Source organism: Cavia porcellus, unplaced genomic scaffold (assembly GCF_034190915.1).
Source record: "Cavia porcellus strain 051 isolate PalLab524CR breed Dunkin Hartley unplaced genomic scaffold, mCavPor4.1 scaffold_1, whole genome shotgun sequence".
NCBI lineage: Eukaryota > Metazoa > Chordata > Mammalia > Rodentia > Caviidae > Cavia > Cavia porcellus.
Genome location: NW_026947484.1, coordinates 210,192,389 through 210,211,888, shown reverse-complemented (window position 1 = coordinate 210,211,888; position 19,500 = coordinate 210,192,389). Strand labels below are relative to the sequence as shown.

The following is a 19,500-nucleotide window of genomic DNA, read 5'->3' as shown; positions in this document are numbered from 1 at the left end:
TTTCTGACACACCAAGTTTCACTCAGTGCAGTGAAGACCTTTTATGGAATACCCACAGTCACCCCTGGTCTCCAGCAAGCCCAGTATTCCACAGGCCATTCACTGCTGCTGACCTTCCACATCTGTGGGAAACCTGCTACTAAAGATGCAGAGTCAACTTTTCTTCAAGAGTCATCTTTGTAAGAGACATATAAAAGATAACAGAAATTACACCCAACCCTGTCAACTGCCTCTTCTACAAGAGGCGTGAACGTCACTTCCACAGCTTCTTAGCTTATTTTATGATTCATGGCTGGAAACATTCTCTACCTTTTTGTTCACTGTCTACTTATTCATTACTCAACAGAACTGTTCTTTGTCTTTCTCTTTCCATACTGGGTTTTACTCTCCCCGCTAGGAAGACCAGAGTGGTGCAAGACCAGCTCTCAGAATTTGATGAATCCGAGAGACAGGATAACATGTAAGTTTTGTAAGACAAGTGGCTTCAATTTTGCATATATGTAAATCCTCAGAGACAGAGTTTAGATTTGCTTTAGGAGTTCAAAGGAGAGAGAGGTCCCCTGTTCTTTTATGACCAGTACAAGGAAGAAATTTCAAAATCAACTATAGTAGATATGTCAGTTTCAGCTGTGACACTGAGAAGCCAAGCACTTTGGGTCAGTTCATTCTTTAATTTCATTTTTCTTACTTCCAAAATGTGTAACGTACCAGAAAGTTTTGGAAGATACTGTAAGACATACAGCATGTGCAATAAGACTTAGTAGATATTTACTGCATTCAGTCTTCACTTCCAACTTTTTGCTTGAAAGGGCCTTTCATTCACTCAGTCCCCCCCCCCCCACTGTGTGACTATTCAGAACCAGGTACTCATTAATGTGTAAAATTCCTGTCATCATGCAGCTGGAGTTTGAGTTTCTAGTGTCAGGGATGGAAAGGATGAAGGTAAGCAAACGAAAACGTTTACATTTCCATAATTAGTGAGAAGAGTGAGATGGTTGCTGGGGGAAATGCCAAGACAGTGGACTGGTCAAGGCAGACCCTTCTGAGGGGTGTCATGTGAGTGTAGATTGGAAAGCAAGGAAGCTACATAAAAAGAATAGAGGACAACAGTCTGGATAAAAAGAAAAGCAAATAAAAGAACCTAACGTGGAAAGAGCTTTGTGCACTGGAAAATTAGAAATGGGTTCAGGTTGGGTACAGGGTGCCTAGGGCAGGGTGATGGTGGGCAAGTGGAGCTCACTGGCACTTGTGGACAAGCAGGCCGAGCCCAGGTAGAGCTCCATAAGGGAGCTTCGTCTGTTTTGCTCTCTGCTAGATTTCCAGCACCAAGAATGCTACTTGTCATAGTCAGCAGTCATGAAATAGGGTTGGATCAATTTTGTTCCAAGTGCAAGTCTAAGTAATTGTGTAGGATGTTCTTTGGGAAAGTCTTTCCCACTGCCACGGTGGGTTGGACCAGGTTTAAGTGAAGCCAGGGGATGGGAAGTTAGAGCTGCAGCCCAGATGAGAGGTGATGGAGGTTTGAGCTGGGCTGCTGGCAAGGACAATATGGACAAGTCAAAACTAGAGCTACAGTCTGAGGGGGAAGATTCAGTATCTGTTGGTAGGCTGATCTGAGGGTGAGGATTTGGTGACATGAGAACTTACATATTGTAAAGACTGGGAGAAGATAAGCTACACAGCTTTGGTGAGGGAGATTAGGTGTACTCATTTCTACCGTTGGACTGTGAGATGTTATTAAGGGGTCAAAGTGAACACGGTGAAGCTTCAGTGTGATATATTGTGAAGCAGCGAGCATGACACTGAATGTAGATTGTAGTGACAACTTTGGAACTGGATGATGTTACCATGACATGCGTGAGAGAGGAGGGTCCAGGATGATGCAATGGTGCCACGGCAGGTAGAGGCTGGGGGCTTCTGGGAGACAATAGAAAACTTGACAGAGAAGATCAATGTTCTTCCCAGCATGTAGGGGGAAAGCCAGCCTGGGCCATAGAAGCTTGCAGTCAAAAGAAGAAATGTTTCAAGAAGGTGGATGGTCTGCCATCTGGATATTTCCTGAAAATATGCCTCATGTGACAGAGAAGTGCTCACAGCATCTATCATCTGAATTGAGAGCATTTCTCTGATATTAATTTTTTATTTCAAAATAATTTAATCATAGCATAAAATATACTGGAAATAAAGAGAAGTTCCCTGGTACTTGTGACAAGAAGTTTTAGTGAAACCATACAGAGAAAGCCAGATAGACTGGGTTGAGTAATGAATGGGACTTTTGGATAGAGATGACATATTAAATAACTATTTGTTTCTTGCTCAAGCCCCACTGAGAAGACAGTCAGTGAATTTTTTTAAAGGCATAAAGCCATGAAGATAGAACAAAAATAACATAATATTATGGCTGTAAAGATGTGGTTCTGAAACTAGGACTGCCAGTATCTCCTGGAAGCAGGTGAGCAACATAGAATCTCATGTTCCACTCTAAGTGCACTCAGCCTGCACTTTCATTAGATATTCCTCTGTTCTGCGTGAGCCCTGGAGATTGAGAAGTGCTAACTTGGCAGACTGTAGAAAGTGGAAACCATAAGCCAATGTGATTTACACTGGGCAGTCCCTGGAAGACTCGGGAACTGGAAGCAAGGGTTATACCTGAGAGTGGTGTGGGAGGTAAGAATAGGATGGATAAAATAAAGGTGGTTGGTGAAAAGTTTCTTTAAAAGGCAGCCCGACTTCCTATTCAGAGTAGTTAGGCAGGCGCCCTTAGCTACTTGTCTAAAATGCTAGTGGTGTAGTCTTCAGTGAGAGTAAAATAGTTTCTGGACTACAGGGTACCAGGTTCCATAGGTATGATGAATACAAGATACAGACACACACACACACACACACACACACACACACACACACACACATACTCCTTTAGCCCTTTTCCAAGCTACCAGTTTTGCAAGAATGCTGGCCGTGAGGGCTTCACCCGTCTAGGTAGAAGTTTGGAAGAATCTTCTCCAGGGAGCTGGATCAGGCCATAGTTCAAGACCTAAAGATTTTGACGCAGTGATTCTCAATTTAATGACCTCACTGTTTCTTTTACTGAATTCCCTATGATTTCCCTCTGCCAGTGCTCTTTCTTCAGATTCTTCCCCAGGCGAGCTGCTCCCAAGAGCTGCTCTGCAGTTTTCCTATCTGACTGGCAGAACGGTTTGTTCCTTCTGCTTAAGTATTTGTTTGGGCGAGTTAGATGCCATTCCAAGACTGTGTGTCCTTATTGAAGGAGTTCAGGAGGTTTTCACAATCTGGGCTTGATAAGCAGTTTTGCTCCTGTCCTCAAGATTCCAGGCGAACTCATAATTCTCATGTTTTCTTTCATTGCCTTTTCAGCATGTTTTCTAGTTAAAAGTGTCTCTGTTGTTGCACTCTCTGCTGCCCCGCTGCCAGTACATGCACTTAGAGAAATGACGCCTTGCCTGCCTGCAGAACAAATACCAGTGAAATAAAGGCTTTCCTCCTTTCTTTCCTTGATCATTAGGTAGTCTTAGTGGGCACACGACCATGACAAGGATTTGGCGATGCCTGTTGGTCCCTTTTCAGCCTACAGTCTGACGAAGTGATTATTCTTTGTATTTAACTTGCTTTTCTATTCTAAAGATAACATAGCCGTACACAAGCATTCAAAATTTAGAAGAAACAGAAGTTACTCAGAAGGTAAAGAGAGTTCCACACGTCTTTACTAATGTTTCCCCTTATGCCGAATGGAGATTTTTAGAGTGTGTTGTTTATAGAGGACAGTAGGCTTTGTAAGGCAAGTTCTAAGCAAATATCTGCTTTCAGACACTGTACTTGGCTGATACCCAGCCTACCATAGGCAAACGTTAGCAGGTACATAATAGCATCCATGAACACGGCGGCTTCCGTAAAAATTATGAAGCTGGAAGTGACAGTGGAGTAGCCTTCATTTCCTGTTCTTTTCTGACTTCTTAATTTGGTTACTCTTTTCCAACTTCTGTGCCTGTCTCTTCATCCAGACTTGAAGGATCCAGTCCTAGTATTTTTAAAACTGGAAAATTAGTCAAACTTAAATATTGGGACATCTACCAGTTAAAGCCTATTATTAATCTGCTGGTATTCATTTGTCATTCTATTTTATTTCATGTCTGGATTCTCCTCATAACATAAATCAAGGATTTGCTTTTTAAACAACAGGGTATTGGGAAGGGGCCTGCACAACTCCAGATGTTAACACTAAGTTAATCAGAAGAGGAGACCCAGATGGAATGAAATGATGCAAATGAGAACGTCCTCATTAGCTTTCTGTCAGTACTGGGCACTCAGTCTTCTCACTGGTCCTGCTGGGCGTTGGTCTCTTTGAGCTCCCAGTCTGTGCTTTTGTGTTACACAAAGCAACATGCAATTAATTGTCAAATTTGTGGTCTTGACATTGGTTATCAATGGTCATGATGGACATTTTGATTGTTGTGCATAAAAGGGAGGAAAAGTATGATTATCATTACTTGTTTGAAGTTACTTTTTAGCTGCTTCTTACGAGCAGGGACCTGGTCTCTCTCATTGATTGTCATGCAATGTCTAGTGCTGTATCCTGCAGCATTTGCTGTTGAAAGAAAAATTCATAAAGAATGAGTCTCTTTACTGTAAACCAAGAAGAATAATACTAGTGTAGGAGACTATATTCATGCTGGAGAAAATAGCATTATTTAGTAAGGGAACACAAGATATATTTGGGAGCTGGGAAATAAAAAAAAGAATAGAAGGCTGAAAGGATGGAAAATGAGAAAGAGAGAGAGAGACAGAAAGAGACAGAGATAGAGACAGGCAGACAGAGAGAGACAGAGAGTTAACTGGATGAGAAAATATGGAGAACTATGCAAATTTTGAATTTGAAAGCAAAGGAAAGCTCAGAGTAGGGATCTGGGACAGGGAGAGGGCAACTGAGAGGCTGAAACTGTGAATGGAAAGGTCTCTCCAGGATGTGACCCTATCTTCTGAATGAAACTCTTTATAGGGGACCAAATGTTTTACATTGAGGCCACTGCTGCAAGGCTAGGGCTTAAGGCCTGGTTGAATGTGTCAGGGGTCTCTGATTCTTGTGCTCTTCTGATTCCAAAAGGACACTGGGGAATGCAATGGTCACATCTCTGCCCTAGGTGCAAAATCACTGTCAGAGCTGGGATTATTCCCAAACTGGGTGTTGTTACACATTTGTAATCCCAGCACTCTGAGAGGCCGAGGCATGCGGGTTACAAATTCAAGTCCAACCTGGGTTACTCAGGAATTTTGTAATACCTTATCTCAAAAATTAAAAAAGAAATCATAAAAGGGCTTGAGGTGTAGTTCAGTGGGGAGGTCCTGGATAAAATTCCCTGTAATGACAAGTAAATAAACAAACAAAAACAATCAAATGAATCCCTGAAAGTAACAAGCAAAGTGTGGTGTGGGAGCTTTCAAAATAACTGAATCATCTACTAAACCCAAGGAAAACATCCTTGCTGCACAAATGCCACAGCTGGGATCAGAACAGTGTGTGTCTCACACAGCCGCTGAACTTGGAGACCTAGGAAAATGTGTATTGGTTGTGGGAAGCTTAGAGTTGAGATGTTTGGAAAATCAAAGCATTTTAGAAGTGAAGGACAAAATAGCATCATTTTGACTCAATCTTCCAACAGTTTACTTATGAGTTTTCTCTGAGGCATCCTCAAATAGGTGATCTTAATGTTGCACTGAAATTTAAACTTTCGGGACAAAGGAAAACTATATTTTGTAGACTTTTCCTCAGTGTGACATTAGATGGGCTGTGGATTTTCTACCTGTTCCAGTGCAGCATTCTGCAGGGGTTGAATTCTGGCCCTCTTAGAAAAGTCTAGGTAGAGAGAAAAAAGAGGGAACTCAAGATTCTCCTAAGAGTAAAAATATAAGTGAGCTCAAGATCATGCAAGAGTTTGTTTGCTTTATTAAAATATTTTTCACATATTCCTTTTACATTTTCAAGTCTGCCAGTTCCTCTGTACGAAAGAAAAAGGTAATGGCGCGTTCAGTTCAGAGACTCAGGACACGCTCTGAGATGCTTCGGAGGGAGATCAGATTAAGAATAAACATCCAAATCTCATTATCAGATCATAGGCAATTAAAAATTACTCTCTCTCCTAGTCGACCTTGGGGGAAATATAAGCCAGACTCCAGTCTAAACAAAGCTAACTGGGAGAGTCTAAATCTAACAACTTAAAAAAAAAAAGTGTAGCCCAATCAGCCACAATGACTGGATAACCCAATTAATGGCTTTGAGGAAGGCTAACCAAAAGTTAAGCAAATTTTCCTTTAACCATCATGATGTCCTCCTTCTGAAGCTCAGGCTTCTGTTCTGAGGTGTTGAGTGTGGAAGGACAGCAGGCCCCTTTAGGTAAACAGGGGGACTGACCATCACCTAGTGAGCGCAGTTCTGTGCTATCAAACCCCTGCTCTTCAATTGCTGATAATGACGCTGCAAATTACAGCTCTTAGCCAATTCTCAGGGTAGAGTTCATCTTGTACTTTAAAGGATTCTTTCTCTGCAATATAATTTCCATTTTTCAAGTTACTGCATTCTATAGCTATTCTTTTAGTTATTTTCCTGATTTCTCTGTAGGGAATATAAACCACTCTTTCTCCTAGCCCAACTAAATTGCAAATGTTGGACACTGGTATCACTTTTCAGTAAAGGAGGCATCTGATTTTGTGTTAAGAGAAAGGATTACATATGTATTAGCATGAGCATGGTATTGTTTGTTTCTTTAAAACCAGGCCAAAGGGAGATCCAGATTGGGGCACCCAGGGCAATTTGCACAGTTGAATGTGTAGTCTTGATAACCAACCTGAACTAGCACAATTAAAATACACCTATGGAACATAGGAAATCTAACATTCAGTGTTGGAGATCTGATTCAAATTGGCAAAAACAATATATTTTTGGAAGTTTCTGACTGGCTTAGAGTGGCTTTGTTGGGGGAATTTCACTTCTTTTTTAATATTCCTGTTAGGTATAGAGAGGAAGATATTATAATGGAAACCAAGAGAATTGAGGGGTGTGCCTAGAGTACAGAATATTCAGCTTTTAACTTAGGAGACTTATTTCTCTCTTTTTGAATAAATTACTGAATTTTGGAATGACATACCGGCACTTTCTTAAAACAAACACATAAAAAAGCAAGGAAAACAAGAAAACTATCAAATTCTATAGAGTTCACTGCAGGAGAGGCCAATAATCATCTTTTATAGAACTCTTTTCTTCAATATCCTGAGAAGCAGAGCGAGTAAACAGATGTAATTCCCTTTGATTTATTAAATCATTTGTTCCACATGTAATTGAGGGTCCCAAACACGCATTGCATTGAACCCGGAACAATAATAAGTAGCTCAAAGGAAATTTTCACTCCAATTGAAGAAATAAGATACACATGCAAAATTAAAAGGAAACAAGATTAAGTGTGAAATGAACTGCATCAGGGTTTACAGCAAGACCAGATTAAATAAAGCCGGGGTGGGAAGGGATGAGCTGGGAGTGAGATTATGGTTAGCAGGATGCAAACGCAAGAAGCAAAGGTCAAGCAGAGTGGAATGCATGACGTGAAGAGCCAGAGAGGCACACGTGTGCTCTGTGATGGAGAGAAAGCCCCTACCAGCCTGGCAGCGGGACTCCTGCTGGAGAATGAAAGAGGAGCCATTGACCTATCAAATGATTTTGAACCGGGGAGTCCTAAATCGAAATCAGGGGTGAGCTGTGAAGGCAACGGATTGAAGGTGTGCAGGGGCCTTAGAGCAAAGACAGATTACTAGGAAGGAGTAAGTTAGGTAGGAATTTTAAGACCCAGACTTTAGCTAGTCAGGGCCCAGGGAGCAATGATAGCAATGAACAGTTAGCAATGTGAAAGGTGTTCATGAACTGATTAGATGTGAGTGATTGCAAAGGTTTGAAACCTACAAGACAGTGACATGTAACAGAGCTCCCCACATAGCCTTAGAATCACTTTTTTAAAAAAGCTTTCTTTGTTATAATTTTTAATACACGCACACACACATATTTAACAAATATTTTATTCTAAGATTTATAGAATCAACTCATTGAATAGCTCTGCACCTTCTCCTCTGGTTACTTGGAACAGAGCCTCACAATGTAGTTCAGGCTGGCCTTGAACCTGAAACTCACTATGTAGCTCTCACTGGCGTGGAACTCACAGCCTCAGCCTTCCAAGTGCGAGATTGCAGGCATGCGACGCAATGCCTGTGTATTGACATATGCTAATTTTACAACATGATGGGCTTTACCATGACATCTTCATACATGTATGAAATATGTGTTGACCATATCTATTCTCCCTAGTACCCCTCTCTTCTCTCTGTTCTCTTTTCCTTCCATAATTGTCCCCTTCTACTCTCATGTTACTTTTTTCTCCATAGATTCCATATATGAGAGAAAAATGTGACACTTGATTTTCTGAATCTGACTTATCTGCTTAATATGATGACTTCTATTTCTATTCGTTTTCCTGCAAAGGCATGAATTTGTTCTTCTTTATGGTTGAATAATACTCTTCTGTGTATATATACATCACATTTTCTTTATTCATAAAATCACCTTTTTTGTGAGAAAATGCAACATTTTTACATAGCTACTTCTCACACAAAACAATATAAATCCATACTAGGTTCTGTTTTAGCCATTATCAAATATTGAATTGGGGGGTCAGAAGATCTGGCTATCATTCAGACCTTTGAAGAGATTCTTTCTGGCAGCTGAGCTTGGATAGACCAACATTTCCAACAGTGTGTTCTAGGGAATATTAATATCTAAGATGTTTTTAAAAAAAGATTCCATGATTAAACATAATTAAGCAATTTGCAAGCATTGAAACCCCCGTTTCACTCCTAAATCACACAACTTATTGGCTTTCTTTTTAGTGCAGAACACTGATACATTGCTCATAACTAACACCCACTAAGAAAGGATTAAATGAAGCATTTTCCCAAGCTCCTAAGCAAATCATGATCTACAGTTATGGAATATGGGAAATACTCTAAACCATAACAACAAGACAGCAAATGCAAAGCAAAGAAAGAAGATAAAGGGGATTAAAGACAATTAGATAACTTGATGTATGTTCAAGTCAAATGAGATTGCAAAGAAAGATGAAAGCTTGCTGAAAGGAAAATGTTCAACAAAAGCAATCTACACCGTAAACCCAGGACAGGGTTCCCCAAGCAGGAATGACCATCCGAGGACCCTTCTCTCCTTCAGTATCATATCCATCTGAACTTTACGAAGAGGAAGCTAGCTGTATTCATATGGCTTAGACTTACAGTTTCAGGTTAAGAATGTGTGTTTGTATTTTCTTTAGGAATTAAAACTTTAGGAAGAATAAAGCAATACCAAAAGAACCCTCTTTGACTCATTGACTGCCTTCTACTGATACAGTTTCTAGATAAGTCAGAAATCAGAATTCCTTCCAAAGATGGTCAGAACAAATCTACCCCTGAGTTTGTGGCAAATGCCAATAGGTTTAGCAAATGCATGGAGGTTCAGTGTTATAACACTGTTATTCTTAAAGAAGAGAGAGATTGTAAACTACATCAGAGTTATAGTTTCTAAAAATTTTCATACTTGTTGACTGGTTTGATTCTTTGTGGAAAGTGGGTTTTTCCTAGTATTTTACAGATGAGAGCAGTGTCATTACCACCATGACCATCATGATCAACCTCATTAATGATAACAACAAAAACAACAAAATGCAAGACATTGCACTAAGTTTTTCACCTACATCAATCACAGCAATTCTGTGATCTAGACACACACTGGTATTTCCATTCTGCAGCAGGAGCCAAGATGACAGAGCAAATGTATAATGCAATCCCCTGGATCTGGACAGGTGCTCTGATTCTAGACACTGGACTGTCTTTGACTTCTCAGAACCAGCTAGAAGGTGAACTATAAACACTGCCTCCAAATTTTCCCAGCTGCTGAATTTACTGACCCAGTCTAAGTTCTCTCTACGATGCTAGGTTTCCTCAGGCTGCCCACCAGTATCTATGGCTGCTTTTATGCCAACACAGTAGAACCCAGCAGCTGCAAAAGACACTGCAGTGCCCATATGTATGATTTCTAGACCAAACCAGCCAGGGCATTTTTTATTTTCTCAGAAGAAAGGAGTCAAAAGACACAGAACATATCCATGCAGAAGGGATGCAAACAGATTCTAGTTTGTTTCTCAGTTCTGCTAACCAGGATCTGGAGGAATGTCTCTGTCTAGGTTATTTACATTGTCCATGACTTGTTTAACTTGAAAAACAGGGCAATAATACTAAACTTAGAGTTCTATGGTGACATTTTAATGAAGCAGTATGTATAAAAGCTAAGCAGGAGCCAAGTGGTAAACAGAATCTACCAGTCTATGTTCTTTTGGTGTTTGTACCGGTGTGTGGAGATCGCAGAGCACTAGCCGTGTTTGGTGATAGCCAGAAGATACATGAAACAAAATTAAGCTCTGCAGGGGGGACAGAGTGATAGAACAAAAATTCACATGGTAAAATGTTGGGGTTGTTTTCTTCCAGGTGAACCTGAGTAACCAGGAAGTGATTCATACAGATGGATTAAATAGTCAGGAAGGCCAGCGATTCCACTTACCTACAACCAAAGTCATTATCCACACCTGGAAGACTACAAGGGGAATTAGGAATACTTAATTGAATAGATCATTTCATCTTGCTTTTATTAATACTCCATAAAACCCTGATTCCATCCAAGTAAGAAAAAAAAGCAATTGCTCTTTCATACAAGCAAGAAGGTCGGGGTCCCAGTTCACTTGACATTTTATCTGCCCTTCAGTGATTAACACACTAAAAACAACTCACAAATAATTTCTCTATTTTATCTAACAACCAATGAAGTTTCCTTCCCTCTAAACGCTTGCAAAGAAGGTTGCAAAGGCGAGGTTCAGGGTAGTCTAATTGGAGCACTGCTTGAGAGTGTACAGAGCTTTCCTAATGCCTGTCCAGAGCTTTCGTCCCCACAGTTCCTAAACAACTATTCATTTCTCATGTCAGGGAAAAGGCCAAAAACTGGCAAGCACTTTCTTTCTCTTTTCTAGTTTTATGCGGCTTTGTCTTTTATTAGATACACCCAGAGCTAGTGTATGTCAAGAGTGTGAAATTTGTTTCTGTCTAGCATCCCACCTCCCACAGTCTCTTTCCACAAAATATCAATATCTCATGTTTTCCTTTCTTAGGGGCAAAATACTCTCAAATAGAGATGCATTTTAATCATCTGTATCTTAGTTTTTTTAAAAGTGCATCCCTGCTCTTTCCCGAATATTCCTGCACATATTTGGCCTGCGACTTCAGGGTGTAGGAGAGCAGATCTTTCTCTTTGTTCCTTCTTTTTTCCCTTTCTTCCTCCATCCTGTCTTTTTTCCTTTTCTTTTTCCTTCTTCCTTCCATCTATCCTCCCTTTCTTTTCTAGAATGAAAAATCTTTTCTGGCAGAGTGCATTTCAGGCAGCAGACAGGATACCATGGAAGGGAATTTTAAAGGTAGACGAGATTCACCCTAAAATCATGTCTCATTAGGAGCTGTCTGCTTTGACAACTGAGTGACACTGTTGGGCCCGCAGGGGACCATGAAGGAAGTAGCAGAGGTCCAGGAGAGGGGGAAATTGGTGTAAGGGACAGGAGGATCTGTAACCTTTAATGCTTATAATAATCTCACCAAGCAGATTGCATTTACAAGTGTGGAATCCATAGCTCAGAAAGGGTTACATCATTGTACATCATTTTTATGTCCGTGTTAAAAAGTCACGTGGGGTAGGTGGCTTCCTGCAGAAGCCCAAGTCCCTTGGCCTCCTCCTGTGTTCAGAATAACCTCTCAAAGCAGAGTCTCTGCGCACAGACACACCTTCAGCATAATAAGGAAGAGCTGTTTCATGAGAGGCAGGCTTGCTGAAACATGGAGCCAGCTGGTTATTTCTCCTGCTTCTCCAGCTGCCTCTGGCCAGACACTGACTTCGGGTGTCAAAGGGGGAGTGACCAGCAGGCAACCAAGTCGCCACTCTTTGTTCCTGAGCACAAGTCTGAAGTGCAACCTCAGCACATTTGGGTGTCAAGGTGACAATTTGTGAAATGAAAAATGTCACCTCCTTCTGAAATGAAACGTCATCAATAAATTTAGGAGACAAATGCTGCCTCCATCCAAAATGGGGTTTCTGTCTGAAGCTTGGGACAAAAGCATAGAAGGCAGCACTTTCAGGTCACAGAGAAAGCAGCCCTGAACCGCCCCTACCCAGCTCTCAGCGCTCTTCTGGATCCCACACAGGGCCTGAGGAGAGACAGGCCAAAGCCCTGATTTCCTGTGCGCGCTGTCTCATCTCCCTGTGAGACCCTGTGCAACTTCCTTTTCAACCACAGATCCTTAATTTATGAAATGCAAAGGTAGCCTGAGATGCTGTCTCAGTTCTTGCCTAACTACGAGACTGTTTACTTCCTGCTAAACAGTTCAGGAAAAACCTAAGATTGCAGAAAAGACCATTTTATTTGTCACCCTCCCTCTCTGCTTCCTGCCTTTTATTCTTATTTTCTTTGCAGTCTTTCCCTGAATTTTTTTTCTTCCCCACTCAGCAAAATCTCAGCTTAAGAACTAATTGCTTCTGCCTTTGCAGACAGAGCCTCTGCCACTCTTGACTTTGGTGTCAAGAGTGGAGACACACTTTGTGTGTTCTGCTTAAATCAGCCCATCTTTCTTCTTCCAGTTTGAGGTCTCCTAAATTTTCTACTTTTCTTTTGCTTTTACTATCCTGGCTCCACTAAAAGACAGTACAGAACCCTGGAGCAAAAGTGTCCAAAAGACTTAAAACTGTTCCCTTTGTCTTTGGATCCTGGGTTTTCCCACTGCCCTTCCTTGACAACTGCTGGCTCAGACTTGCACCTCAGATTCTTGGGAAACAGCAGGGAGGTGTGTGGGGTCCACAGAGTTTGTCCAGACAGAACTGTTTCAGCCCAGTAGATATCAGCCTCATGTGAAAATAACACCAGTGCCCAAGGCACAAACGCCAGCCACACAGCTGTCCTGCTCAGATACTCACAGTTCAACTGCATTCCGGGGGAGGTCGGTGGGAATCTCTGTCACCTTGCTGTCTTGGCAGAGGAAGACCCAGTTAGAGCAGTGGCAGAGCCGATGATGACATCCAGAGCCCCAGCTGAGGAACGCCAGCAGAGACACCAGGAGCAAGGCCATGGTTCTTATCCATCCACCTGCTTTCCTCCTGCACTGGCGGCGGCAAGCCTCCCGACTGCAGAGGCTCCACACAGTGTCCCTAGGAGAAGAGGCTGTTTAGAGAACTGGCAAGGTCACGTGACCACCAAGAGATGCCTTGGCTTTTGTGTTTTTTGTCATTTTCAGACCAGTGAAAATCCTCTGTGCCAGCAGCATTTTGGGGGTTAACATAAGCTATTCCTTTCTCCTTCAAACTTGGGTTTCTTATATACTGACTCAAGAAAGACAGCAGACAGAACCTTGATGCAGGTCTGCAGAGTTTGTGTTCCCTCTCTGCACGAGTGTCTCACTGGTCCTTAGTCTGCTCGCAACAGATTGACCTGATTGAATTTTCCCCCAGAAAGGCACAACCATCCTGGGTTGTATCACTAAGAGGGGTCCTGAACACAGAAAAGAGGGAAAGTTTTCAGTCTATAGTATCAACTTCCTCCTGTGGATCTGATGTAAAATCAGACTGCCAGGATTACAGTCATGATCCTTTTTGTCATGGTAATTAGCCAAAAATAAAATTATTCAGACACAGTAGATGGGCTGGCAAGTTCAAGGCAGGGAAGAGGTCTCTGATGGGATCATCACAGAGATGGTTGAGCTCTCGGGGTCATCTGAGGAAGGGGTTCCATTTCTGGCAGGCTTTGATAAGTGACATCATGTCCCCACTTCATGTATGCCTTTTATGGCTTCTCTTATTTCTAGGTGGAGATCGCCTTTGCCTTTTGGCAGATGAAATAAGTACATTTATTAAATCTATGCTTTTGACTTCCTTTTACATGCTTCCTGTAAGTGACAGGCATGGTCCTTGGTACCCCAGGCTCCTTGTGGTGAGGGATATGAGGAATGTCAGTAACATTTTTTAGTGAAAGGTTTTCTCCTTAACTCTAGAATCTATGAGGATTAAGTAATGAATTTCTCTAAGATCATACCTAGAATTTCCAGCTTGCTAAAATTCATTTCAATACCAGTTTTAGATAATTAGTGGCATAAGACTGAGTCTCATGAAAACACTAAAAATATGTACCTATCCCATCCCTCCTTTCTCTCTGCCTCACCAATGAGAAATGACATGTAATAATGAATTAACTTAAGAGGAAAAGAGAAGAAAGTCATTTGGGAGCTAAAGCTGCTCCTTAGCTTTCTCTGGGAGCAACTGATTTGTTCTAATTCTGAGACTGGAGGAGAAGGGCAGTGTCAATATGAACTTCGTATTGTTAGCAATTTTAGCCAACATCAACAGTTAAGCTAGTTAAAAAATTATTCCAAAAATCAGGCTTTCAGATGTAGAAGATACTTATTCTAATCAGTTAGCTAACTGTTAAATTTACTTTAAAACATTTCTATTAACGTAAGAAAGATTTATCACTTGTCTTTGAACAATTCCAGTGAAATTCAGTACCTGTTGAACTTCTCACCTGTTCTCCTGTTCAGCAAATGCCCACTTAGATTTTGAGGAGTTCCAATTATAAATAAATTGATTTTTGTGTAATGAGTTGAGGTCATTAGAAAGGTAAGATTTTTATTCTAAAAGCTATCATATTCAAAATTTACAGATAACATATATAACATACATGCAATTTATTAATTATAATAATAGCTGTGGGCTAAAAAAAGACATAACAAATTTTGTCATATTTACATAGTAGATTCTCCCTTAAATCCTCCTAAGTTCCTATGATTAAAGTGACCATTAATCTGAACTTCATGCTTATCATTTCTTTTATGTAAATTTTTTATCATACTTCAAGTAATCTTTCGCTACTTACCCTTTTACACTAACTTTGGACATTTCTAAAAATTAGCCATGTTGTTAGGTATAGCTACAATTAATTTTTAGTGCTGTATAATATTCTATTTTAGGTTGGGATTGATGCTTTAATTCTGTTATAATCTTTAGCTTGAGGCCCTGAAAATATTTTCCTATGTTTTTTGCTAAAAATTTATATTTTCCTCTATCAGTTTTAGCCTTTGACCTGCTTTGTATTAGTATCTATGTGTGGTGTGAGTCAGGGACTGAATTTGTTTTTATTTAAGGGCAGATTGTTTTTTTATCCACAAGCATCAGCAATTCATCTAGAACCATTAATTACACAGACTCTTTTCTCCCCCAACTTACAAAACTTTATATTGCAAGTAACTATTTTTAAATGTTTTTGTTTCAGCTTTGTTATAGTTGTATCCCTATATTCTATACTACACCAGGTACCGTATCATTTTAATTACTGGCATTTTATTTATTTATTTATTTGACCAAAAACAAATCTTTATCTTTATAACTGTATAAATGTGATCCAAAAATGTCCACCACTAGTTTCTCCAAAAGAAACACATGATCAATAAGCAAACTACCTCTGTTCACTGACGTATGTGGACTCCCTAGGTGTCTCACTTGGCATGATTACAGCCCACTCACAGTAGCAGATTTTAGGAGAAAGTATAGCACGATGTCAAGCCATCTGACTTTCCGCACATACCTGTTGCACTTCTGGCTGATCCTGGAGGACAATGCGCAGCATTGCACTGTTAGCTGGGTCACACCCATTCTTTTAAATGGCATCGATATCCATGTCATCATCCCTGTTGTCAGACTTCACAGCCTCAGCTCCCAGCATACCGGCAGTCTTCAAATAAACCACCTCACTCAGTGTTTTCATCTTCTTGTCATCTTTACCACCGGAGGATTCATCTTCTGCCCCCTTCAAACATTTTATAAACGGTTCTGCTTTGACATGAATCTCTTTGGAAAGTTCTCTGGAAATGTGCTTCTTAGAGCCCTTTTCTGCCCAGTTGATGATGACTTCCTCTTCTAAAAGGTCTACATCATACACCTCCTTCAAGATAGGCGGGTTCTCAAAGAGGAGATGAGCTGAATACATCACCACTGCACGCTCCAACCCACGAAGAAGGTATTGCTTTTTGTTGTTGTGACAGAATCTGAGGAAATGGCATTGGTATTTCTTAATTTGCTCTCTAATCGTCTCATTAAAAAGGACCTCAGTCAGAGCAAGAGGGCCCATAGCTTTACAGGTAGTCTTTCGGCTTCGGCAACAATTCTTTGTCATATGAGTTAATAATGCCCTCTTGCTTTTGTTCTTAACAAAATCAAACAGGATATTCACACACTCCTCTAGGGTTCTCTCCAAGTTGTCACTGAGCATCAAGACTTTGGTGTGGTTGCTGATCTCACCCATCCTGCCCCTCTGAGCCTCCTCTGGTGTGTCCTCCCCAAGTCGCTGTCCTCCTCTTCCACAGCCTGTTGGGGAGGGCTCATTTCACTTGGGGGTGGTAGACATGGGGTCTCTCTGCTGGATACCCAGCCATTCTCCTTGGATTTGCCCTTTCTGTTTTTTCTTTTCCTTCTCTTTCTTTCCTGTGCCACTGTCACTGTTCTCAGGTGGGTTGTTGAGAATGAATGTGCAGTTTATGTGTGTCAAGCATGCCTCCATAGCCAAGGGCATCACAGGAGTTACCTCCTGTTCCCCTCTTTGGATTCATATGCAAATCTGTTTCAGGATTCTCACGCTCAGGACAGAGAACATTTTTTTTTAATGACTCCATCTGACATGTCTTGCAGCTTATTCGCCTCATGAGATCCACTGACAATGTAACGGTCAATCTTTACAGCAAACTATGTCTGTGCTCCCAGCTCACAACCAGTGACTTTGGTGGGATAAACTGATGGCCAATTAAGTGCCTTAGTGATGTTAACCATGTTGACCGTAACTGTCTTGATTCCATTTCCTTTGCCCTCAAACTTGGCAATCATAGAACTGCTCTGAAACACTGCGGTCGACGTTGGCAGACATTTTGGCATCTTAGTGACTTCATCAATAAGATGAAGAGATCTTTGCTTGCAGCTTTTGATAATCTTCTGTCTGGGGAAGAAGGGATGACATAAATGACTGTAACGGTTCCAGGTCTCTGACATGAAGAAATTTTCCCCGCTGAGGCTGTGAGCTTCTTGCTTGCATGCTATGTTTCCCCCAAACAGGTACCAATGGCTGCATAATAGCCCATTTTCTTCAAATAAAGACATAAACCCATCATAGCTCGCCCTGGACTGGGAGGGATAGGTAGGTGCTGGAAACCGGGTCTAGAACAGCAGGTGGCTCCAGGCCACCAGAATTGCTAGCATTTTAAATTATGCATTGATAAAATACCACTAACATATTTCTTATAGGAGTAACTGAGCTAATTTGACCTTTGTGAAAGAATTTTAGAATTAGTTTACTAAATTCTGTGGGGGAGAAGTCCTAATTGTGCATATGTGCCTGTATGTTTAAATATTTATTCAATTTTTTAAATTGTTGGACTGCTCAGATTTTCGATGTCTTCTCAAATTTGTTGCGTTTTTTTTCAAGAACTTTTCATTGTAAATAAGTTTTAAACTTGTCATAAAGTTTTAAAATTCTCTTTTAAAATCTTTTCTTAATATCCCTTGGTGTTCTTTCTAGTGTTTGCAAAATTCCTGAATATTTTCCAGTCTGCTCTTCTGAGCTGGTAGGAACTGATTCCAGCACATCATCGGTCACTTTCTACTTGTTATCGGCAGATTCCTAAGCTTATTCTTTACTGGCTCCAGCTTTGCGCGTGGTTCAGTCTTTCTGAAGCTTCACTTTAGAACAACTTCTGCCCTATGCTGCTTTGCTTCAGTGGTTAAAGCTTCAAATGTTGTGTGCTGTTTAGCTCCACTCTGAGTTCCCTGAGTCGCATGCAGCTGTGGTCAGGGAGAGCGTGTTTCAGAGTGTGGATGTGTGTGGGCTGCTCTCAGAAGCAGCTTCATAGCATTTCACTCTTCTCTTAGAGTAAGGAGAAAAGCCATTCATACTCCTGCCAGAGCAGTGGGCATAGTGGTGTGGCAGCAGTGTTTGGCATTATATTGGAAGTCTAATGTTAAAGGCAGTGAGACGTGGAAATGAATAAAACTCTGTATTTATATCTGAGTGAGATGGTACACACCTGTAATCCTAGCACTGTTGGGAAGCTGAGGCAGGAGAACCACATTTTGAGGCTGTCCTGAGTAACTTAGTGTCTTAGTGAAATCCTGTCTTGAAAATAATAAATAAACAGATTGAAGATGTAACTCAATGTGAAAGCCCTGATTCCAATCCCCAGTAACACACACACACACACACACACACACACACACACACAAATTCCATATTAATAGGTGTTTAACACTAAAAACTTACGTAGACTATAGATGTTTTTGTTTGTTTACTTGCTTTTGAGGTCATCTTATAGCTCATCCACATATCACAGGATACCCTCCACAGGCACTATCTTTGGGGTGTTCCTTCTTTCACGTGGAGATCTAGAGCCTAAGAGCTATACCAACACTGGGTTTGTGATCATAGTTATGACACTGATTGTTTCTCAGGAATCTCTCTTAAGAATCCTTCTAGAAAGTCAAGGTGCACTCAGCTTTATGATTTCACCACTTAAACTTCCTCAAATGTTACAGACCTCAAGTCTCAGTGTTGGAGCAGTAGCCTGGGCTCTATCTTGCTGCACTGGAGCACAAACGTGGCTTCCACAGACAGCTTTTATTCTTGGACTTGGATGATCTCCCAAAACTGCAATGATTCTTTACCAAGGAAGGTTTGCCACAGGTCATTAATTTGCAATGGCTTATAAGTAATTCTGAAAAATTAATTTCCAAGCCAATTTTCTTTTCTTTTCTGGAAAGTCATGTGAAGATAATGTTGCTGGAGTTGGAATATTTTGTGCCTCTTTGGCTGGGAAGAAATCTGTCCACAGGAATGGGGGGTAGGCACAAAAAAAAAAAAAACAAAAAAAACAAAAACAGTTAAAATTCTACAAGAAGAACTGTAAAATTACTTGAGGCAAGAACACATGTACTGGGGAGTCTTCTGTCAAAAGATACCTAGAACTAAGCAACGGATGATAATGTGGTTTTCTTTCTAGTACTGAGATGGTTAGATTTTGACACTTTAAGAAACACTCCCAAATTATTACATCTAAAAACAATCACTGTTTTGTGCATTATCCTGGGAGTTGGTGATCTGGGCTGATCTCAGTGGAGGTTCCTGCACTTGGCCAGCCCCATGGGGGCGTCTGTGGACAGTTCTCGGTCAGCAGGAGCCTGGCTGGTACAAGATAGCTCCAGCTGGGATGATTTAGCTCTGCTCCACATTCCTCAGCAGGCTGGCTGGGTGGGATGTGTACATGGTGTATTTAGGAGACTCA

General features: G+C 41.0%; 1 protein-coding gene and 1 pseudogene across 1 annotated transcript in view; both read right to left on the bottom strand.

Annotated features, from left to right (window-relative positions):
- The window catches only part of Fshr (follicle stimulating hormone receptor), a 169,168-nt gene extending 155,817 nt beyond the window's left edge, over positions 1-13,351 (bottom strand). The window contains 1 exon segment of the mRNA NM_001172949.1: positions 13,109-13,351. Within this exon segment, the coding sequence (NP_001166420.1) occupies positions 13,109-13,260 (152 nt within the window). The 5' untranslated portion in view covers positions 13,261-13,351.
- A 2,485-nt stretch (positions 13,352-15,836) lies between these two features.
- Positions 15,837-17,096, bottom strand: LOC100726307 (eukaryotic translation initiation factor 5-like; annotated as a pseudogene).
- Positions 17,097-19,500: the final 2,404 nt, after the last annotated feature.